Below are 24,923 nucleotides of genomic sequence, written 5' to 3' on the forward strand. Positions count from 1 at the left end.
ACATAGAACAAAGAAATGAGTTCCAAAAGCAAGATGTTCATCAGCAAATGAAGCATATATTGTTCACCCATCAACCCTTGAAACTCAGATTGTGGCTACTATCAAATACGTACACAAAATTCAAAACTGATTCGGTATAAACCTAGGGTAGTCCGTTTTGCATCGGAATGAATTTAAGAAAGACACTGCAGACATGTTTACGCACTGCTGTGCAATGTATGGGCACGCGTCAGCGAGGGCAGGAACAGTATAACGCCCTCGGCAACCACCTTGTTAGCCGCCTCAGTTAGGTGCATCCCATCCCAGGAAATGTACCTCGACGGCTCTGGACAAACCTTCGACCCTTCGTTTCCACAACAGATAGAGCAATCAGAAAGGGCATTTGCTTCCGCAGCATGCAACAAAAGGATCGTCGAATCCTACAACATACGAATCGCATATTATCGTAGTCGTCATCATTATCATCGTTTATGCTCTAGATACCGACTTCCGTATAACTTAGCTCACCCATCAGGAACTACAGCAAGAAATCAGGGGATCTACTAGCAATTAGTTTTCAATAAAAGGATTTCAATTCTCTTCTGTATTTGCATATGAGTATGGCTAAATGCAGCTAAATGCAAGATTCAATCAAACTGATCATAGTGCTAGAGCTAGATGTTGCAATAATCTCAAATAAGAAATGCATACACAACCTAATCTTGTTGCCTAATGAAACGCGCAAAACATAATCAAAATAATCTGCGTTTCAAACTATACGATCAAAAAGCTTAAGCCGATAGAAAATGATAGTAACGCACTTACTGTCACGAAAATAAGACCATCTTCAATATCATAATATCCAAGATTGATACGATGGAGACCAACGACATCTGCGAAAATGCAAAACACGAAAGCAGCAGGAACAAAGCTCACCAAATTTGGTGCGGGAATTGGTAGATATTCATGAAAGCTCTGTAATATTCGGCGTAGATCGATGATGGTTGCATGAGGATGAAGGTTGCGAAGAGCATGCAGTTTTTCGACTAGCAATTTGTTGTGGCGCTCGGATAACTCATTCACCCAGTTGAGGCACACCCTGTTCGACTAGCAAATTGTATAAAATAATCGTTTTTTTTTCATAAGTTTAAATATGAGGTTAACAGGATCGTTTCATTTTGATGATGAAAAGACTAATGAGTTTAATAAATTCCCTGCACATGCAAACTACATAAGTCTATAAACATATGTCGTCGCGCATGTTTAATATTTTTCTTTTTTCATTAGATAATTAAAAAGACTCTAAAATCTAAAATTACTTTTCAAAAGTTAAGTCAAACAATCCCGTAATCTGATTCTCTCATTCTCTCTCTCTCTCTCTCTCTCTCTCTCTCTCTCTCTCTCTCTCTCTCTATATATATATATATATTGCATTTAGCAAATTATCAACCCTTTTGCTATGGAGTGTGTATATAAGAGCAGTGTCTAAGAGGGCAACTAGTACATAAAACATCGCAGCTACAAGTTTCAAGAAAGAAAGAAAGAAAGAAAGAAATAGTAAGATGTAGCAGATAGATTTATGCAATACAATGTTCAATATCTGCAATATCTGCGCATGTTTCTGCGATGGCGGGGACGGCGTACGGTCCCCGTAGCACGCCGTCGGCGGCCACCTTGTAAGCCGCCTCGGTCAAGTGCAACCCATCCCAGGAAGCGTACGTCGACGGCTCCGCGCAAACCGTCGACCCTTCATTTCCACAATGAATGGAGCAATTGTAGGGGCAGTGGCTACCGCAGCACGCGAGCAACGGCTCATCGAATCCTGCAACATACCATGATCACGTATCATCGCCGTCGTGATCATTCGACATATAGTACGTAGTACTGTGGCTTATGACTAACTCTGATATCGTAGTACCCAAAAAACCGATCTGTTGAAACAACGAAAATGACTCACCAAGTTGGTCCGGGAACTGGAAAATGTTCATCAAAGCACCGTAATAGTCGGCGTAGATGATGGTTGCATCAGGATGAAGTTCGCGAAGAGTGTGCAATTTTTCGACGAGCAATTTGTTGTGGTACTCGGAGAACTCGTTTATCCACTTGATGCACCGGGTTTGTGGGTCGTAATCTTCGTAGTTTTGGCTTCGGAACATTGAGAGATACATTGGGACGCAACCATTTGGTAAGTTTCCTGGAACCACCAGTGTTTTCGCGCCCAATTTGATCAGGTCCTATGCATCAATCAAAGTAGTTTGCTTTAGAATTATTATTTGCTTAGCAAATTAATAATTCTATAAAAATTTTCGCAGCGAAAACACTTACGATCGAGAACCCTTCACATGAATAGGCTATTTTCATTAATTGACCCCTACATTCTCTCGTTCTGATTTGAATTGCTCTCCTGAGCAAATTTCTTTAAAATAACCATAAACAAATTCACGAGACTATCAAGTTGAAAACAGGGTTTTTTTTTAACAGAGTTATAAACAAATTTTAAAAATTTATATTTCATGGATAGAAATATATAACTTATATCGAAAGAATCAAAAGTTAAAAAAGTATCAGTAAAATAATAATAATCATAATAATTATTTACTAAGTCTCCTTCCAAATGAAATATAGTCAACAAGTCTATACATCTTTTGGTGGCACTCGCTCATTTTGATTTAAATTTGTTTCCTAAACCGAGAAAAATTGTTGAATTTTCGATAGCTATATTCGATGAAAAGGCATTCAGAACATCAATTTTTAACCAAATTATGATCAAATTTTTAAAAGTTTTCTATAGAGTGGATATATATATATATATATATATATATATATATATATATATATATAAACATAACTTAAATAAAAAATAAAATGAATAAAGAGAATCAATTAAAAGAGGAATAATTATAAATTCAAAGTATAACTAAAATACTTTTAGAAGCACGGAGACCTCAGATTGATGTAAATTTTTACGTACATGTATGGCAGAAGCGATTGCATCGATGACGAAGGGAACGAAGGAGCGCACTTCGCCGGTTGTTAGCCGTCCGCTGAAGAACGGATGGTTGTAATCGTTTCCTCCGATCTCTCCCACCATGAAAAGCGATGTATCCATGATGCCACTATGGTCTATAAATAAATATATAAATGTTTATTAATTTTAGCAATAAAACATAATTTGATACGTATTTAGGCTCTTAAATGTATATAAATAAATACACGCATATATACAAAAATATGTACTTTTATTTTTCAGCTTGCATTAATTTGTGAATTCAAATTAACTCCAAATTTTCCATCAAAATTGAATCAAATCATATTAAAAATTTTAAAAATACCGGCCGGCCGGTTTAATTTGATTTTGTGATTTTTTTTTTTTCATGTTTCAATGCCGGGCAAATTGGCCGCACAAATGGCTTGACGATTACAATCAGAGCAAGCCTAAAAACGCTTAAAGCATTTATATAATGAGTTCTCAATATATTAGCAATACATTAATAAATATCAAAATTGTTTACATTATATATATATATATATATATATATATATATGCCAGCACAGCAATAAATATATATATAACGGCATAGTTTTGAAAAATAAATATTAATAAATGATTTTTTATGAGCTATCATTGTTCTCAAATTATGTGAATATAAATCAATCAAAATTCTTTAATGTTAAAAGATATAATATGTGAGAATTCATTCTTTTTATTACTTTATTATAGGCGTGTTTGGTTCGTGTTATGTAGCATTATAAATTATTTCGATGTAACTAGATATTTAAAAATTTTGAATCAGATTTCTACTAATACTGCATTATCATGTTTGATTTAATATAATAATGTAATGCTGGATTACAATGTATATATTTTATAAAACTTCTGATAATAAAATATAGCCTATTCCACAATTGCTTTTTTATGGCCATATTTTACAAAATGTGAAATTTAAAAATTTAAAATCTAAAATCTAAAATTCAAAATTTAAAATTTAACAATTCAAATTTTATATTAAAATTTTAAACATGAGGTATTGAAAGTGTTTGGAGAAATTTGAAAGAAAAATTTGTAATTTTACATAATATGTAAGATAACCCGTCAGTAATATAAGATATCCATCTCCACTCGATAATATTTTCGAATAATCCTAAATGCTACATTACTGACCGAATTACAGAATGTACTAAATACAGTAGTCTTGAAGCCTCCGTTTGGTTCGGGGTTAAGGGGTGGGATAACCCATTAACCCTGATTTTATTCCCAAATACAAATTAAGGGTGGGTTAAAACCAGGGTGAGTGGGAATAACAAAACCTAAGGGTGTTATGGTTTGTTAGGTTATGGGTTACAAACCACCCCGCCCAACAAACGAGGTAGGTGGATTAAGTTAACCCATACAATTTAATTTTTAAATATAATTTTATTTTATGTTACTTTAATTTTAAAATTTATAATTTAATCTTGAATTAAATATTATATTTTTATAATTAATTTTAAATTTATTTATTTTTAATTATTAATTTTAATTTGATAGTTATTATTTGAAATTTTAAAATGTTATAATTCAATCTTAATTATTATTGTTTTTTAAAATTTATTTATTTTTAAAATTTATTAATTTATAATTTTAAAAAATTATATTATATTTAAATTTTTAATTTGAGATTAAAAATTAGATTTATATTTTGAATTTTTTTAAGTTATTTATTTATTAAATTTTAATTAAATAAAAATTAATCAATATAATAATTGGTTTTAAAATTATTATTTCGATTTATACTATTCATATCCTTCTTATTTCTTATCATCAAACTATTTTTTTTTCTGATAAACTCAATTTTAATCAACAAATTATCTTATCTATTTTACCCTAAGTTAACCTTATTACAAGAATACTAGTTTTACTTCACCAGATCAAACGAAGCCGGAAAGATTTGTATATCTTGTTGGATTTCCGAAGGCAAACAGTATTATTTAGATGTTAACGGCATTAATTATGTGGGTAACATTATTGTACTTGGTCAAGTCATGCTATGCTATTGGTGGCTTTTATTCGCTTAGTCCCCGATTCCGTAATTGGTGGCTTTTTATATTCGTTTGTCGTGCGTAATTAGGTGGTTTTTATATCTGCTTTTTAGCTTTTCGTTTTGACTCTTTTTTCCTCTTGCGCAACAAGTTTCTTTATGTAGATATGGTTTCTCTATTATCGAAAAGTTAGGGCCTATTAGGATGGTTAGATCTATATTTGGTATCCCACGTTACAATTCGACTTAATTTATGTTATTTTTAATTAACTTTTTTGTAATAAAATAATAACGGCTAGTATGTTTGAATATTTTCTATTAGATGCAATGTGTAGAGGTTTGTTATTGAAAATATAAGTAGTTGATCACTTTCGTTTTTTAGTCCTGGATTAATTTTGGTTTTAGATACTAACGGTCCTTAGGTGAGTGGTCTCTAAAATTGGTGTCTATTGATTATAATTTAATACATGTTTTTCGAAATGAGCATTGAGTTGATCTAAATACTTAAAATCGAAGAAACTACTTTTATTATTGTAGTTAGTCTCTTTTTAGATGCCATATCATATGCCACTATTTTATATATTATATTATATTACTATATATTATTTATATGGTGGGCTACTATCATGGAAGCGGAGTTCGTGTTCAGTCGTTTCGATATTGGATTTCGAATCGTCGATCGGTATCTCCTGTTAAACTTGATCTAGAGTATTTGATAGTAACTAGGAAAATAATTTATGATTTTATGATATTTGGCTATATGAACGAGGGGCTCAAACAATCGGTGAAATAAAATCTTACAAAATGTAAATGAATTGCACATTAAAATTTTAAATCAAAGATATTGATCTTGTTTTATATAGTATAAAGAATTTTCTATCAAAATTTCACGTGATTTGGATATTTCTACACCGTTAAACTTGCAAACGGCTCACTACGGCCATTGAAATTTGTTGATTTTGAGCCTATTCGATCACAAGGCAAATGATATCGAAAAATAATAAAATTTATTTTCTAGGTACTCCAAATACTCTAGATCAAGTTTAACGGAGTCGATCGACGATTCGAAAGTCGCAACATCGAAAACAAGCTGGAAGCACGGAAGGCTCCGTGCTTCCGATAGCATAGTAGCCTCACTCTATATATATATATATATAGAGAGAGAGAGAGAGAGAGAGAGAGAGGCTATTATAATATCTATAACACTAGAACTCCAATATTATAGTCTTATAAATAAAATTTTATATTTTTTCGATATAGTTTATTTTATGATCAAATTATTTCAAAATTGTCAATTTTCAATGATTATTATGACGAGTTTGTAGTTTAACGGTGTAGAAGAATCTAAATTTATTTAAATTTTGATAGAAAATATGTTAAACTATTTAGATTAAATTAGCATTTTTTATCTTGAATTCAAAAGTTTTATTCTCAAATCCTAAAGATTGCTTAATTTTCACTGTTCATTTTGGCATAATTTATTTACGAAGTAAACGATATCGAAAGAAATTAAAATTTTATTCCTAAAAACTTCATATAGCTTAGATCATATTTGACGGTGTGGATCGTTCATTTGAATACCCTAAGATAAAAAACGAGACTATAGTACCGAAACTTTGGTACTATATATAGTATATTACTCTCATTCTATATATATATATATGAGCAGGGCTGCTGTGCTCTCAGGAGCACGGAGGCCTTCGTGCTCCTGAGCCGTTTTCGATGATGAAAATTTCGAATCGACGATCGGCTCCGTTAGACTTGATCTAGCGCATTTGAAGTTTCTAGAAAATAATTTTTGCGATTTTTCGATATCATTTACCTAGTGATCGAAAGGATTCAAAATCCATAATTTTTAATGGTTGATATTTGCCGTTTTCAAGTNAATCTTAAAATTAATATTTGTTTTTTAAAATTTTAAATTTTAAATTTTAAAAATTTATAATTTATAATTTTTAAAAAATTAATATTTTATATTTAAATTTTTAAATTTGAGATTTAAAAATATAGATTTTAATTTTGAATTTTTTAATTTTAAAAGTTATTTATTTAAATTTAAAATTTTAAATATAAAATAAAAAATTAAATTCAAATATAATAATTGAGTTAAAATTATTATTTTCTATTTATAACTATTCACTATCCTTCTTATTTCACTTACTCCAATCAAACACTATTTTTTTTATATCTGGACTAAATCCAATTCTCAATCAAACACAAAATTACTCTAATCCTATTTTAACCCTAAACTTAACCTTATTTCAGGAATAACTAGTTTTTACTCAACCCCGAATCAAACGAAGCCGAAAGGATTATGTATAATCCTTGTTGGATTATCCGAAGCAAACAGTAGTTAATTAGCTCATGTTTCACGGCAATTAATTAGCTGTGCAGCTACACATAAATTGCTACTTGGTCCAAGTCCACTGCTCATGCGTAATTGGTGGCTTTTTTATAATCTCGCTTAGCTCGATTCCCGTAATTGGTGGCTTTTTTATAATCTCGCTTAGCTCAGTTCCCGTAATTGGTGGCTTTTTTATAATCTCGCTTAGCTCGATTCTGACTCTTTTGTTCCTTTTGCGCAAACCAAAGTTTCTCTTATTAGACTATGGTTTCTCTATTATCGAAACAGTACGGGCCCTATCTACGGAAATGGTCTAAGAATCTGATATTTGGTATCCCACGTTACAAATTCGAACCTTAATTATTTTATATTTTTAATTAAATTTATTTGTAAAAAAATAAATAAAACGGCTAGTATGTTTGAAATATTTTCTCACATTAGATGCATGTGTAGAGGTACTATGTTATTGAAAATATAAAGTAGTTGATGCTTTCGATTTTTTAGTCCTTGGATTAAACATTCTATGGTTAGAATAATAACGGTCCCCTTAAGGTTGAGTGGTTCTCCTAAAATTGAGTGGTCCCTATTGATTAATAATATTAATACAATGATTAGAAATGATCAATTGAGTTGATCTAAAGGCTTAAAAATCGGAAGCACCAACTACTTTATACTTCTGATAGTATAGTAACTCTACTCTTAGATGCATATCAAAATTCCAAATACTTTTAATATATATATATATATATATATATATATATATATATATAGAGTGAGGCTACTATACTATCGGAAGCACGGAGTCTTCCGTGCTTCCAGCTCGTTTTCGATGTTGCGACTTTCGAATCGTCGATCGGCTCCGTTAAACTTGATCTAGAGTATTTGAAGTACCTAGAAAATAAATTTTATGATTTTATGATATCATTTGCCTAGTGAACGAAGGGGCTCAAAATCAACGGCTGAAAATAAAAATCTTACAAAATGTAATAATATGACATTAAAATTTTAAATCAAAGATATTGATCTTGTTTTATATAGTATAAAGAATTTTCTATTAAAATTTCACGGATTTGGATATTTCTACACCGTAAACTTGCAAACGGCTCACTACGGCCTTTGAAATTTGTTGATTTTGAGCCCATTCGATCACAAGGCAAATGATATCGAAAATAAAAAATTTATTTTCTAGGTACTCCAAATACTCTAGATCAAGTTTAACGGAGTCGATCGACGATTCGAAAGTGCAACATCGAAAACAAGCTGGAAGCATGGAAGGCTCCGTGCTTCCGATAGCATAGTAGCTCACTCTATATATATATATATATAGAGAGAGAGAGAGAGGAGAGAGAGAGAGCTATTATAATATCTATAACACTAGAACTCCAATATTATAGTCTTATTTTTGATTTTAGAGTGTTCAAATCAACGATCTACACCATTAAAACTGATTTAGAATATTTAAAATTTTTAGAAATAAAATTTTATATTTTTTCGATATAGTTTATTTTATGATCAAATTATTTCAAAATTGTCAATTTTCAATGATTATTATGACGAGTTTGTAGTTTAACGGTGTGTAGAAGAATCTAAATTTATTTAAATTTTGATAGAAAATATGTTAAACTATTTAGATTAAATTAGCATTTTTTATCTTGAATTCAAAAGTTTTATTCTCAAATCCTAAAGATTGCTTAATTTTCACTGTTCATTTTGGCATAATTTATTTACGAAGTAAACGATATCGAAAGAAATTAAAATTTTATTCCTTAAAACTTCATATAGCTTAGATCATATTTGACGGTGTGGATCGTTCATTTGAATACCTAAGATAAAAAACGAGTATAGTACCGAAACTTTGTACTATTATATATATATTACTCTCATTCTATATATATATATATGAGCAGGGCTGCTGTGCTCTCAGGAGCACGGAGGCCTTCGTGCTCCTGAGCTTTTCGATGATGAAAATTTCGAATCGACGATCGGCTCCGTTAGACTTGATCTAGCGCATTTGAAGTTTCTAGAAAAATTTTTGCGATTTTTCGATATCATTTACCTAGTGATCGAAAGGATTCAAAATCCATAATTTTTAATGGTTGATATTTGCCGTTTTCAAGTTTAACGGTGTAGAATTATTCAAATCAGATGAAATTTTGATAGAAAATTCTTTATACTATCTACAACAAGATCTATATTTCTGATCGAAAATTTTAGTGCTATATCACTACTTTTATAGTATTTTTATTTTCAGCCGTTAAAAATTATTGATTTTGAATCCTTTCGATTGCTAGGTGAATGATATCGAAAAATCGCAAAAATTATTTTATAGAAACTTTAAATACGCTAGATCAAGTTTAACGGAGCGATCGTCGATTCGAAAATCCATCATCAAAAACGGCTCAGGAGCCGGAGGTCTCCGTGCTCCTGAGAGCACAGCAGCCCTGCTCACATATATATATATATATATATATATTATATATATATATATATATATATATATATATATTATATATAATATATATAATATATATATATATATATATATATATATATACTAGTGTGTGACTTGTGTCTATATACAAATACACATAACAATTATTTTAATTTATTTTAAATCAATTATAATTTGTAGGTTATATTTATTTAAAAATTATGTTTTATAAATTCATATGATACATTTTATTAGAAAATATTTATAATATTCTATATTTTTTTTTATATATACATTAAATATTTTTATATATTTTTCGATTATGATGATCTAAAAATTTAAGTATGTATTTTAAATAAAAGCATCAAAATTTAATTCACATTTATTTTAAAATTTAAAATTTAATTTTGATTCGCTATAATTAAAAATTTTTAATTATTAATTTAAATTTGATATAAAAAATTAAATTAAATTTACGATTTAAATTCAAATTTAAATTTTAATGTAAAATAGATGAATAGGAATGTTATTTTTTAACAGATTGATAATAATTCTATATTTTTATATAGAATATTTTTAACTAATTGATCATAATTGTTCGTAGGATTAAATTTATAGATGTATATAAATGCTATTTTTTAACAGATTGATAATAATTGTTTGTTCATTCTTATTTGAGATATTTTTTAATAAATTTATTATGACTGCTCGTAAAGAATATTTATTTATTTTTTTTAATTTTCGTCTGTCATTCTTAGAATTTTTATACGTATATACTTTTATATACTTTTATATGTAGTATAGATATAAATATAGATAAACATACACACATACCTGATTCATTTGAGAGAAGAGGTAGGAGGTTCTTGAACCACTGCAGCTGAGTGCTCAGCGAGTAGTCCGTCCATGTCACCTCCATCCCCTTCGCCGCGAAGAACGAGTTGTTCAGGGCGGTGGCTCCTCCCACCGCGAAATTGGCCCCGTGTTCGAAATCCTCCGGTCCCCGCCCCGCGAGGTACGGCGGCAGGAACGGCAGTTGGAATGCCTCCGCTGCATCCACGAGTTAATTTTATTAACATGATATCAGAACCAATTCTAAACTCTCTTTTCTCAAAATATATATATATATATATATATATATATATATATATATATATATATATATATATATATATGTATGCAATTCTTTCTTGCAATATTTAGTGTCACAACAGAGTACACGAAAGTCGGGCCAAAGAGGTCCTAAATATACCGATGAAGTCGATGACGACGCGGCCGTTGCTGAACCGGCCGGTGGGGCGGGAGAAGAAGGTCTCGCCGTAGGGGGGGCGGCCGACGGGGAGGTGAGCGTTTCCGAAGGCGTGGAGTAAGTTTCCGGTGTCGATGAGCGAGTCGCCGAAGCTGAAGATCCGGGTGTAGCATCCTATGGCCTGGGGGGTGTTCAGAATTAGAATGAGGAGATTGAGGAGGAGAAGAGAGAGATGACCATTTTTGCAAAAAGCCATTGAGGGGGGGAGAGAGATCTCTAGAGAGAGAGAGAGAGAGAGAGAGAATTGTCTGTTTTAGAGCAATGTGCACACTAAAGTCGTGAAGGAGAGGGAGAGACTTAGGCTCCGTTTAGTTGGCAGTATAAGCGGGGATAACGGAAGTTATCCCCGCTATTCCGCCAAACAAAATAATTTTTGGCAGGAATATTTTATTCCGATCAAATTTTGCTATTTCTGACTATTTCGGAATAGATTGGGATTTGCTGTTCCACTATTTTGATGGAATAGTGCTATTACAATATTTAATTTCAAACTTAATTAAAATTACGAATTGAATTAAAACTAAATTATATAAATATAATATGTTATATATTATAATATATTTTTTTGTTATAAAATTATTAATTATACTATATTAATAATATTATTTATATTTAAATATTATAATAAATTTTATAATAAATTGATTGTTATTCCGGAATTAATTGTTATTTAATGATTGGAATCCGGCATTTCAAATTTAAATCCTAATTAATTTATATTTTTAGTTAAATTTATTTTTTAAATAAATAAACGAAACGGTCTAAACGAATAACATGCTAACTTTTTTCCCCCCAAAAAATAAAAATATATTTAAATTTTACATTTGTGTGATATTTTATTTCTATTTTTTTAAGATCGACGATGTATGATACACACCTGCCCTATCAAAGGGTGGGATATATTTCACTTGTCGTATCGATGTACACCTGAAAAAGAGTGTATGGTAGACTTTTTCTTTTTTTAATAACATTAGGTATATAACTTATCCTTAAAGAAAGATAACACAATTAGTCGTAAAAAAAGAAAATGCTAAATGCGCACTCGATTATTTAAATTTTTAGTATTAAGAAAAAAAAAAGAAGATAATTAGTAAGTAAATTATCGTCTTTCAGATTTTAGGATGTTGGATTTACACACCTATATATAACATTGCTCTTTACATGACTTTTTATAATATATACTAGCAATATATGTGTGTTTTAAATCCTTGAGGTGCCCAAGCGTTGACCATAAAGGGAGATGTGCGAACATGTATGATCATTTATTTAATGTTTTACTAGACGTTATTTATAAATTTTAAAAATTTAATCAATTTGTAAATTTCATTTGTACTTGGATTTTTTTTTAAGGAATTTCGTTTGCACTTGTCAACTTTTAAGATATATTTAATATTTTACAGTACACATATATTTCTCATTAAAAAGAAAAATTATGGAGTGCTATCCTAGTAGTGTTACTGTTCTTAAAATTAGTTACTGCTGTGCGTCTTCTAAAATATTGCCTTTCAAATTGTTGCACATGGAATGTTAAGATCTTCTTTTAATGGTTCATATAAATATAAATAAATAGTCCAAAATGTTATATAGATTTATTAATACATGAATAATTTATATAAATACTTTGTATCGAGCCCAAAAAATTTCTCAATTTCGATAAAGGTAAGAAGGCTCTGCATGTTTAATTAGAGGGCGTAATTACTCGGACGAATATGAATGCATTGTCACTTAGTTTATTTGCACGCGGATACTCTAGTATTCACCAATAATCTTTTATTATTTATTTAAGTTTAAACAAAACAAATATTTTCAGAGCTAAATTTAATATCGTCAAATTAGACATCACGGATATTGACACGGAATACGGAACACTACATGACTCAGACACGACGACTCACAGCTTTTAAAAAATTAGACCACGGGTATGACATGAACATCATTAATAAAATATAATAATATAAATTTATTATATATAAAATATTAATTTTTATAAAATATTATTATATTTCTCATACGAATGAAAATTAGTAAAATTTTTATTAATAGTTTATATATTTTAAGAAAAAAATTTTCACCGCACATAATTTATTTATATTTTAAAAAAAATTTTATATGCATTCATTAAAAAGTTAAAATATTTATCATATTACATTATAAATGCATAAAAAAAATAAAATAAAAATATGTATATATATTTTTTAAATATTTGCCTTATGAATCAGCATTAAATATATGTCCAAAAAATATCCACATCGAACACGTGTCTAACACGAACATGTGATGCTTATATAAATATCCGTAATACATAGTCATCAAAACAGATATATTATATCTAAAATTAATCTTTTTTGTTTGACAATATCAAAATTAGCCCTAGAATATAAACTTTTTTTAAAAAATACTCAAAATTAGCCCTAGAATATATCAAAATTAGCCCTAGAATATATATTGATAAGCATACATGACATTTTGAATACTAAAATTGCCTACATAAACCAACTAATTTTTCTCATATTAATGCATGCTATATGTGACCAACATATAATAGCGATATATACCAAACCAATCTCAAAATTAAAAGAGTATAAAAGTGACTTGATAAAAACATTGAAATGAATATGATAAGATTGCGCGATGCAAGCAGAATTGAACAATTAAAAATTAAAAAATAAAACTAAAGTATATATTTTTCTAAAAATATCTAAACTAAATAACTAAAATAAATAAAATAGTTTAAAATAAAAAAAAAAAGCTCACTGTAATAGTAAAAAAAAAGGCATAATATTTTTCTATTATCATCAACATAGAATTTATAAATAAATAAATAAATATATATATATATATATATATATATTATTATATATATATATATATAATATATATATATATATATTATATAGTTATTAGTTAGTTAATTCAGATAAGGTAAAAATTCGATACGGATATAACACGACTAAAATTCGTATCTTGATTTTTAAATTCATCGAAAAATACGGTTTAAAAAGGATTCATCAATAATTCGAATATGTGACTTATATGAAAATTTTATATTTATTATTTAAAAAAACTGAAATAAAAATTCGTTTATTAAGTTAAATTTTTTTAAAAAATTTATATACAATTATCATAAATACTTATAATTTTTATGAGTATAAAAATAAAAAATAAAAAATAAAATAAATCAAATAATATATATATATATATATATATATATCAAATAATATATATACGCGCGCGCGCGCGCGCACACACACACCGGGGGGAGAGAGTGTACCTCTCACTCCACGTGGTCCACGAGGCTGCCCTTAGCCTCATGGATTGTGTTTTTATCCTCCGCCTCTGCGCCGCGATTTTTCAGTCCTCGCCCCTATTCTTTTCTTCTTCCGTGTCGCTCCTCCGTCTTCATATTTTCTTCAAAATCGAACAGGTAGGGTTGACTGACTGCTCGGGTGGAAATCTGCGGAGCGATGGTCGCGCGAAACTGATTTGAGAAATTTTATCTTTCCGCAATATCCCAATCCGAATTTTTTCGAGAAATTTCATCTTTTTACTGTCACTCTTTCCGATTTTTTTCAAATATAATTCTATTAAGCCGTTTTGATCACGAATATTTTAAGCAGGAGAAAAATTCACAATTTATTTCGATTTTGTGGAAAAGGTTGGTAAAGAAATGTTTTTATTCATTTTACCTTTTGTTTGCGAATAATCAAAAAAGAAGAGAGAGGTCCACTGCTTGCGCTCTCTCTCTCTCTCTCTCTCTCTCTCTCTCTCACTCACAGGTGGACCGCGTGCAAAAAGGTTAGTGAGTCCCGCTTATTTTACCGTAGCTTTTCGTTTTTCTTACGGGTGGGTCCCACTTTTTTTGGTGGGATGTGAAAAAGCTTTGTTGGTTTCTAATTCATGTTGGTTTCTAATTCATCTATTTATAAATAGGAAGCGTGATGCAAATTACTCCTCCATTTAGGAAAAGGGACTATTTTACATGTGGATTAGAAATGGAGAAGGTTCAGGACCTTCAGGTTTACCCATTTTGCTATTTTAAATCAATTCATTGTTCTTTATTAGAGATACTTATAAATATTTTCCTTAAAAAAAAAAATTAGGGAAAACTTCAAAAACCCTACTTGTGATTTTCATTTTTTTTCACTTTAGTACCCTATGGTTTAAAATATATCAAGTTAGTATCCTGTGGTTTCTTACTTTATCACTTTAGTATCATGTGGTTTAAAGTGTATCAAGTTAGTACCCTGTGGTTTTGTACTTTATCACTTTAGTACCCTGTGGTTTTAATTTTGTATCAAGTTAGTACTTTGTGATTTTTTAAACTATAGGTATTAAAGTGATAAAGTGTGAAACCACAGGGTACTAAAGTGATAAAGTGCAAAGCCACAGGGTACTAACTTGATACATTTTAAACCACATGGTACTAAAGTGATAAAATGAGAAATCACGTGATACTAACTTGATTCACTTTAAACTGTAGGGTACTAAAATGAAAAAGTGTGAAACCACATGGGGTTTTTTGAAGTTTTCCCAAAAATTTAAGGTGGGTCAACTGGACACGTGCCTAGCTTCACTTATAACAAAAATCGTACAAGGTAGAGACCAGGGGCCTACTTTATTTTTTATTTAAATTATATTTTTTTATAATTGGATTATTTGCGTAGTATCAATTTTTGACAGGATTTTTTCTGAAATGATTATGGCATGGTTTTACAATTTTGTTTAACTTTATCACTATTTAATATTTTTATTTTCATCCACCGAATTTAAAATTTAAATATTTTATTACTATTCCTTTATAAAATTTTTATTTTTAATCGTTTATTTTGTGATTATTCATACACTTAAGGCTACGTTTGGTACTGGAGATGTCTCGGAACAACACGAGATATCCCCCAAAGAAGAACAGAGGAGAACCGGTTGTTCTGAATTCCGATCCAAGCGACTTGTGCTGGATCTTGGAACAAATCGTTAAAAATTATTCTTAGGAAAATTGAAAACAACTTTATTCTTCTCTTTATTTTATTAGATAAATAGATATATAAATAAATATATTAATATAAATATTATTTTTATGATAATATATTTATACTTAAATTTTATTATATAGTATAAATTAATTAAATTTGATATATTATTTATTTTATTAAGTTTTATTATTTATATATTAATATTTAATTAATTTATTTTCTATTAAGTATTATATATATAATTATTTCTTCATGCATTATTATATATTTTAAATATTATATATATAATTAATTATTTTATCCAAACTAATATAAATTAATTATTTTAATTTTAAAAAATATATTTAGACATTGTTCTATATTTTTTTTTTATCTAAACGCTACTAAGGATATTCTCTATAATATCTCCAAATGTATTCAAACATAAATTTATAATTGTTCTAACGTATATCGAAATATCCTTTGTTTCCGAAAATAATAAAAATCGTTCTTTAAAATTTAGTTCTCTAACCAAATGCAGCCTAATAAAGAAATTTGCATACGACCTTTCGACCCGAGGGGTTCGAACTCCTGTCCTTTGTTTGCACATTGGCTCCTAAATCCCCATTCCACTTTAGGGACATCTCCTAGATTTTTAAATAATTTAAACTCTGCGGCTCAAGTCCCATTTTATAAACGCATCAACGAAAAATCCAAACCACGACGTCTGAATCGAACCCGCCAATTTTTTAAACTACATTTTCCACCGTTCTTTCAAAATAAAAAATGTCTCATTTCCATAAATTCGCTTTGGTTTTATTAGTAGTCCAATTTAATTTCTAAACCTGAAATTGAAAACGTACATAGAACAAAAATATCAAAGTTGATAATGTAATCGAAGAGTTAGAATGTTTAACTATTATTGTTTTCGGTATAAACAAAAATTAGAGATAGAATAAATCATATTAATTACATATATTTTTAATCCTAACTCAAAAAAGATCAACTAAACTGGATAAACAAAACAAAATCAAACAAAAAAATTAATTTAAAACCGCTGAATATCCGTTTTATGACAATTTCGTGTTTGAAATTTTATAGTTTATAATATTATCTAAGTTACTTTATACAACACTTGATGCCAATTATCCTAGTGGATTTTCTATTTTTGCTTAAATTCTTGACTTGCACTTTATGTTGAAACCAAANTATCCGTTTTATGACAATTTCGTGTTTGAAATTTTATAGTTTATAATATTATCTAAGTTACTTTATACAACACTTGATGCCAATTATCCTAGTGGATTTTCTATTTTTGCTTAAATTCTTGACTTGCACTTTATGTTGAAACCAAAATAATTATTGTTTTAACTAGCATAGTAATTCGTGCTATACAACGGATAAATAATTTTAAAAAAATAAAAAAATCGATAAAGGAAGAAGAAACGACGATGTAAGAAGCGACGGTGAAAGGCAGAATTTATCTTGTAGATGAAGAAAAATAACAACTGAATTAAGGAAGAGGAAGAAGAACAGTTCAGTTCAAAGCAGTTGTGTGATCTAGCTCAGCTCAGGGAAAGAATTTGGGACATTTGATTCGGTTCAAGCAACGAAAAGAAAAAACTTGAGTCGGTTCAAAATGGAACTGTTGAGCCAATTAGACGCGGATAGGTGGTATGCCGATATCCCATTTAAAGGCAGTAATCTTGCTATGCACCGGAAGCATCGGAATAGTTTTGAAGTATAACAGCCGAGTTGAAGCAACCGCGAGCAATTGCAAGCGGTTTCGATCGACTGGAAGTGGTTCCGAAAAATCAAGAAAAGTGGCCGATCATGGATACATAATAACTGATCAACAGGGGCGACCTATAAATAGGCCAATAACGCTCTAAAAAGGGGTCTTTTCCTGTTGAATAAAAGACCGCCCTTATTTCCTCGCACTTTCTTGCATTTTCTAGGAATAGTCTATTTATAACTTTTACTTTCCCGCATTTACTGTTCTTCCTAGGAATAGTGCATTAAGTAGATCACTCGAGTCTGCATGTCATCCGGCATACTCAACTCCTGTACTTCTTACCAATTAATATAAAGGCATTCGGCTCTTCAAGCCGACCAATTTTTGTGTTCTATAGTCATTCGGCTCTTCGGCCGATTTCAGTTCTCACTTGGTCCGTACATTCGGCTTATCCAATCGAACCGAATTTATTATAGAGATTTCGAATCCGGCTGATCCGATCTCTCGTCAGCCGAATCGCTTGATCAATCGAAGGGCGCAAACTTCGAGGGTCACCATCCGAAGCCGTTTTTCATTCCGACACACTCCCCGAAGAGGATCCGGGTCAAGGGTTAGGGAATTCGGCTACGCAACAGGAGCCTACACTCAATAATAATCGATCTGGTTAAAACAAAGAAATCAATTCAAAGATGAAAACACGTGAAATAGTTCAGCCGATTCGGCCTAATGCAATAAGTTGATTAAATTCGATTCAAGCAAAATTATTATTATAATTTTAGATCTAAGATCATTTTTCAGTTTTATTATGTTAAAATTTGGATTGGCTTCGAGTTTTTAGTTTAAGGTAGTTAATTTGAGTTTGTGCAAAATTTTGTTATCTGATTTGATTTTTTCCGTTGTAAATTTTTTACATGTCGTAAGTAGTTATAAAAAGGTCTGAAATGGAACTGAATTTTTTTAGTTCTATTTTTTTTGTTTGGTAGAAAATAAATAGTGTAAAAGATGAAGATGCGTGAGATGAATTAATATTTTATTATTTTTTTAATTTTTATTTCGTAATTGATTTTCATCTGGATTAGAGCTGAAGTTCAGACCAGTATTTTGAAAAATTCAAGTTTCAACCAAATGCGAGGTTATTATGATCCAAATAACAAAAATAGGACGTTTATGTCCGAAAATTATTTTATCCTTTTTTGCTTTCACTGAAACAAATATACTCCACAAATTTGCCACAAATTTGCTTATCCTATCTCATTTCATCTCTAATAAAACAGTAAGTCAGAAAAAAAAAATTAAATTAATTCATGCTAAATCCGTCACAATCTCGCAGGAAAACAAAGTGTGTGGTAAGGAACCCTGCCGTCCAGATCCGTCCGATTTACATATCTAAGGTTCAAATCATTCCCTCTAGTAGCCTCCACAATTTGTTACTGTGGATTTTATGATTAATTTTAGTGAGGACGACGACGATGGCGACGAAAAGAAAAAAATAGAAAAAAAAGAGAGGAATCTTTGCCTTTGAAAAACAGTCACTTATGCAGCACTGCCCATTCGAGCCGACGAGCCAAATGATATCGTCCATGGAAAAGCAAGACCCGACCGTCACCACACATAAATAATTGCCCTAAATAAACAAATTAATTTCCTTTTCCAATGGCGATGACTAATTAACACGAAAAGTCACTTACTTTTTATACACTCTCAAAACAGTCTCTTTCGCACATTAAAAATATCTCATTAATACCGATCGTCTCTAGAGCAAGTGGCAAAGAATTTGGTGAATGATATCCGAGATCCAAGTTTGAATTCTAATTGATTTAACTAAATTTATTTTTAAATAAAATAAATAAAGCAGATAGCGCACTATCTATCTCTCTCTCAAAAATATATCATCAATAAACAAGGACTAAGATTAAAACAAAATATCGTAAGGACCTATGTGGAAATTTCCCTAATAATAATAAAAACGGAAGGGATCGCCTATTCTCACCTCCATTCTTTTCTCTCAACTACCTCCGATGGCTTCATCTAAGAGCCAATTTTCTTCTCTCTTCTTCATCACCGCGATACTGCTTGTCTTTTTAACTATCTTCCGTCCGGTAGTCGCCGCCGCGTGCTACGCGCGCATATTCGCCTTCGGCGACTCGCTCACCGACACCGGCAACTTCCTGCAGTCCATCGGCGACTTCCCCGACCCCGTCCGCCGCCTCCCCTATGGCCAGACCTTCTTCGGCCGCCCCACCGGTCGCTTCTCCGACGGCCGCATCATCATCGACTTCGTCGGTAATTTTTTGTCCACCCTCATCTCCTATCAATCTGTCACGTACGTGGTATCAAAAAACAGTCCTAAATTCGATTTATTTTAAGAGATTCGGTAGTTTAATTCTCACGTACCATAATTCACATAATAAGGATCATTGTGTACGGTAATTATCATTATACGCATGTAGTCAGTGCACGTAGTATAATTCCCATAATAATCATCATCATACGCGTGAATAAAGATGTTAAGATTAATTCTAGATTTTTTTTTTTTTNTTTTGGGTTCAGCGGAGGCGTTGGGGCTGCCGTTCGTCCCGCCGTACCTCGCGGGGCGGGACGTGGAGTACTTCCGGCATGGGGCGAACTTCGCGGTGGGCGGCGCCACCGCGCTGAACATCTCTTTCTTCGAGGAGAAGGGGATAGACGTGACTTGGACGGAGTACTCCCTGGGCGTTCAGATGGGTTGGTTCAGGCAACTCCTACATCTGCTCTCTGACGAGTCAGGTACATAACCCAATCACAATTTATTTATAGATTCGTTGATTTTCGGCGAAAAATAAAAATAAATATGCGCAGAACTTGTATATGAATTTAACGAATTTCTCGAATTTTGGTAAATTCTGGTGGAAATTTAATCGTTACGGAATAATTTGTTAGATTGCTACAGGTATTTAATTATCTCAAATTACGCTACAATGGTTTATCTCTTTGATTAAGAAGAAGGGGATCTGGCTGGGGATCAGAGGCTGTGCATTGAAAACCTGTCAATGTCAAAGAGTAATTTGTTTCAAAAATAAATGACAATCAAATAGGTCCATAGATAATTGGTGGTGTCCCTTACCTGATGATGTTGCTTATTTGCTTATAACAAAGTAGGTGGCCAATTTTTTTTTTTTTTTTTCTTTCGCGGTAGTTACATTTCATTAGGCCTAGAATAGCTATTTTTGCTGATTAGATGCAAGTTTAGTGCAACAAAAAATATTTGTTAATTATAGTTAAAATAATGGGGTGGTTACATACTTACATTATTGGGCTCTTTTGAAAATTTGGGTATGGTGAATTTAAATATTAAAACACTATTTTCTGGTAGCTAATATGGCATTAAAGCTAGAAATTCTAAGTTCGGATCCCGTCAGACTTTTAGCATTAAGTTATTAAAGGTAAACAGTTGTTTCATATAACTTAAGATGGTCAAATTCAATTTTCATTGCTTGTTGCGATAAATTAGAAACTGAAATTACTTTTCTCTGGTTTAATTAATCTCTGTTCCAAATCCATCTCTTAATGAGTTACAGTGGTTTGATTAATCTCTATTCCAAATCCTTCTCTTAACGACTTACAGAAACTGAAATAGAGATGCCAAATCAACTCTTTTATAATTAAGGACTTTGGCAAGATAAAAGTTATGTATGAGGAAAATGCTATGCAATATATTTGCTTGAATTATAAGTTCATAATTGTAAATTTTGTGTTATAGGGACTAAATTGGCTTAAAATGTATATGAGATTGTAATAGTTAAGGCTACTACTTATTTAAAATGACGATAATTGGTGCTTACTTTCTCCTCCAGAAGCCCAATAATATTTGTAATTCCCGACTAGTGGATAGAACTTTTATATAACAGGTAGTTTAAAATTAATACCTTTTTGAAATAGAAATATGAATAAATTTGAGTGGTTTATTAGCTGAGATGTGTCTACAGTCATCATGCTGTTTGGTTCCATATCTGATATACACAATTCTTCGGTAAAGCTTATGAAACAATGCTGAATTTTTGGCTGTAATGGTGAATTTATAACATCTATGGATACTGATTTCGACCTCGATTGCTAACAACCATTTATACATCTGTAGATCGCGGTGATATAATGAGCTCGTCACTTTTCATCGTGGGAGAGATCGGAGGAAACGACTACAACCATCCTTTCCTCCGTGCGAGAAGTCTCGATGAAATACGCACATATGTTCCTGTCGTCGTCCAAGCCATCGGTTCGGCCATCAATGTGAGCCCAATTCTTTTTCAACTAGTGAACATATACAGATACTACGCGAACTGTAGATCCCTTTTGAAATACGTATAAACTTTTAGAAGTTTTGATTGCAAGTTTGATTTCACTACCTCCCAGAGAGAACTTAACAATACTGGTATATTGTAATCTCTGTTACACATAATGGAATGTTCACAACATTTTCGAAGAAAGCTGTTAAAGTTTTGACAGGTACTGCCAAAAAGGTTCAGAGATCAAATAAAACAGAAGAGTTAGGCACAGCAATCAAAACTTTTGAAGTTCAGTGAAGCTAATTCAAGAGTTGTTGTAGCTGTCTACGCAAATTGTCATGTTTAATGCTGTCGCGTCCTTTGCTGAAGTGCTAATATTATTGATAGGATCTGATCAAACTCGGGGCAAGGACACTCGTCGTTCCAGGGAACTTCCCGATCGGGTGTGTGCCGTTGTATCTGACAGTGTTCCAAAGCCAAAATAAAGAAGTTTATGACCAACAAACAGGCTGCATCAAGTGGCTGAATGAGTTCTCAGAGTACCACAACAAATTACTTGTTGAAGAGTTATATAGGCTCCGCAAGCTTCACCCTCATGCTACTATCATCTATGCCGACTACTACGGAGCTTCAATGAACATATTCCGCTTCCCTCACAAATTTGGTGGGTTCCTCTCTCTCTCTTTTTCTGTATTTTAGTAATTTTTTTTTTTTAGAATTTTGTCAATGTCAATACAATTTACCTAGAGATGATAAAAGCTAAATTGTAGCAAGCCGAAAAATGTTGCGAGTATGACGTCATAAGCAGCTCTCTTTTCTTCTTCATTTCGTTTGTTTTCTACCTGTAAGGTAGTTTGTTAGGTATTCTATCAGATTTGCAAATTTCGGTTTAGTTAAAAAGATGTTGGAAGTCATAAGCAACTCCTAATTTCTTTGTTTTGTTTGTATACATTTTAAGATATTCTTTATCTGTTAGGCTATTTTATCACATACAATTATGTTCATAGGCACTTTCTGATCTAATCATGTAATGTGTATGTACTTTCTGATCAAGTTTCCGTTGTAACAAAACTTCGTAAAATTGGTTTGATAATCAATAGGGCATGATCCACCTCAGGGTTTAACTCTTCAACCATTAAATAGACTAGATATAGATACGTAATTGCTGAATAAAATAAAAAGAAAATTTCTTATGGACTGGTCGGTGGTCATTGATCTCGTTATATTGGAATATCCTTTGCTTTAGTTTCTGATAAATTACTCAAAAATCGAAGAGCAGTGATATTATTCGATTATGAATTGCTATCGAGAAAAGATATGCATCGAACTTGGTAAGTTCTTGATGATTTCTGGTTATGATCTCTGGTTGTGTTTGCAGGATTTAAGACGTCTTTGCTAGCGTGCTGTGGAAGCCACGGACCCTACAACTGCGCACCATCTATTCTGTGCGGAACTAAAGGATCGTCTGTTTGCGCTGAGCCCTCAACTTACGCATCTTGGGATGGTTTACACCTGACTGAGGCTGCCTACAAATTTGTTGCTTCTGCGGTGTTAAACGGACCGTATGCTGCACCTTCCCTGTCTGAAACATGCCCAACTATCGAACTTAACGACGCGCAGATTCTGTATTCTAACCAGTGTAGCGAATAAATTGGAAATGGCACATTGGAATTGATTATAGCAATAAAATTTTTGTGAAGAAGGATTAGATTTAAGTCCATAGGGGCCAGCATTCCTGACACCCTGTTAAAGTCCAAGGGTGTGAATTGTTGTAATAATGAAAACTCCTCGTTCGCTTTGCTAATTTGTTATGGTAAGAAACTAGCTGATAATGGATTTTAATCAAGTTTGGATTATTATTTCCAACAGGTAATGTAATTTAGGAGAATAACATCTTGTTTTTATCTTGTTTACAGTGAGATGATAAGATGATGCAATAATAGGCATTAGTAATATCTGAGACTTCTTGTTTTGATTGTTAGGTTATCAAAATTGGATCAATATATTAGGGATGCTCAAGGCATGTCTACATGGGGTAATTATGATCTATCAGTTCCAGATGCTGGAAGGGTCTACACTTGCCTTCATTACTTCATATTGTAGATGTCAGCTACGGTTTTCCTGTTTTCTGGATTTATGGCAGCAAAAGACAGTAATATTGATAGAGCAGAAACTATTGTTAGTAGATAAAACAGACGAATTGAATATGTTCAGGTCTTATATGTGAAAAGTAACTAGTTTTACTTCACTTGCTCTCTCAATAACAATTTTGTTTCTAATAATACGACATCGCGCCCACGAGCAAAGGAGTTCGAGGTGGGTCGACAAGTGCATAATGGGCTCATACCGACCTTCTATCGGGACCGTGTTGGGTTTGGACCCAAACCAGCTCAATAGTCTATGCTTAGAGTTGCGCCCGGGCTCATCCGGTGTCGATTAAAATCAAATATGACGCCCAGCTATAATCGAAAATCATTGGATCCAAAGTAAACCAAGCTGGGTTAGTTAGCCCAGTTAAGAAGCTATTGAATTTTTTTAATTCAGGGTTTTAAATTTGTATATTGAATTCGAAGTGTGAGGTGCTAAGAAGCTTTTTTTTTTTTTTTTTGGAGAAAAAAATAGCAAGCTACTTGCTTCATTCATAAAGTGGTATAAACTTGGCAATATAGATGAGACAGCCAAGGTCTCAAAAAAAGGAAAAACAAAACATTAAAAAATAAAAAAGAGATAGAGAGGGAAATGGAGGAAAGTAGGGGGAGAAGGGTTAAGCTGTAAGTATATAATTAACGGCATTGTTCTTGTAATAGTTATTATTATTAATATTAAATGACGAAGGATGAAACAAAGAAGCTTTTTTTTTTTTTTTTTTGAGAGAGAGATAGGTAGCACACTATCC

General features: G+C 31.5%; 3 protein-coding genes across 4 annotated transcripts; 1 reads left to right on the forward strand and 2 right to left on the reverse strand.

The window, feature by feature from the left end:
• LOC109717161 (GDSL esterase/lipase At2g27360-like) lies at positions 83 to 1,492 on the reverse strand. The gene is made up of 3 exons (XM_020242834.1): positions 1,484 to 1,492; positions 916 to 1,086; positions 83 to 419 (listed from the first exon to the last, which is right to left on the reverse strand). The coding sequence occupies exons 1-3, from the start codon at positions 1,490 to 1,492 to the stop codon at positions 198 to 200; spliced, it is 402 nt and encodes a 133-aa protein (XP_020098423.1). The 3' UTR covers positions 83 to 197.
• LOC109717491 (GDSL esterase/lipase At1g28570-like) lies at positions 1,378 to 11,351 on the reverse strand. 2 transcript variants are annotated; one of them, XM_020243310.1, is made up of 5 exons: positions 11,025 to 11,351; positions 10,607 to 10,819; positions 2,951 to 3,102; positions 1,937 to 2,213; positions 1,378 to 1,801 (listed from the first exon to the last, which is right to left on the reverse strand). In XM_020243310.1, the coding sequence occupies exons 1-5, from the start codon at positions 11,275 to 11,277 to the stop codon at positions 1,557 to 1,559; spliced, it is 1,140 nt and encodes a 379-aa protein (XP_020098899.1). In that variant the 5' UTR covers positions 11,278 to 11,351; the 3' UTR covers positions 1,378 to 1,556. The 2 variants fall into 2 exon arrangements, with proteins under 2 accessions (XP_020098899.1, XP_020098898.1); XM_020243309.1 differs by having other exon boundaries at positions 10,607 to 10,822.
• Positions 19,745 to 23,980, forward strand: LOC109717481 (GDSL esterase/lipase At2g27360-like). The gene is made up of 5 exons (XM_020243295.1): positions 19,745 to 20,048; positions 20,316 to 20,531; positions 21,883 to 22,031; positions 22,415 to 22,691; positions 23,406 to 23,980. The coding sequence occupies exons 1-5, from the start codon at positions 19,784 to 19,786 to the stop codon at positions 23,675 to 23,677; spliced, it is 1,179 nt and encodes a 392-aa protein (XP_020098884.1). The 5' UTR covers positions 19,745 to 19,783; the 3' UTR covers positions 23,678 to 23,980.

Source organism: Ananas comosus, linkage group 11, assembly GCF_001540865.1.
Source record: "Ananas comosus cultivar F153 linkage group 11, ASM154086v1, whole genome shotgun sequence".
Classification (NCBI taxonomy): Eukaryota; Viridiplantae; Streptophyta; class Magnoliopsida; order Poales; family Bromeliaceae; genus Ananas; species Ananas comosus.

Bases quoted from the DNA above. Each gene is read 5' to 3' on its own strand.
- LOC109717481 (XM_020243295.1), top strand. From the start codon at position 19,784: ATGGCTTCATCTAAGAGCCAATTTTCTTCTCTCTTCTTCATCACCGCG. The intron at 22,032-22,414 runs GTGAGCCCAATT...TATTATTGATAG, and splicing joins CCATCGGTTCGGCCATCAAT to GATCTGATCAAACTCGGGGC. The intron at 22,692-23,405 runs GTGGGTTCCTCT...TTGTGTTTGCAG, and splicing joins CCGCTTCCCTCACAAATTTG to GATTTAAGACGTCTTTGCTA.
- LOC109717491 (XM_020243309.1), bottom strand. From the start codon at position 11,277: ATGGCTTTTTGCAAAAATGGTCATCTCTCTCTTCTCCTCCTCAATCTC. The intron at 10,823-11,024 runs GTATATTTAGGA...TCGTGGATGCAG, and splicing joins CGTCGTCATCGACTTCATCG to CGGAGGCATTCCAACTGCCG. The intron at 1,802-1,936 runs GTGAGTCATTTT...GGTATGTTGCAG, and splicing joins CCAGTTCCCGGACCAACTTG to GATTCGATGAGCCGTTGCTC.
- LOC109717161 (XM_020242834.1), bottom strand. The intron at 420-915 runs GTGAGCTTTGTT...CGTATGTTGTAG, and splicing joins CAATTCCCGCACCAAATTTG to GATTCGACGATCCTTTTGTT.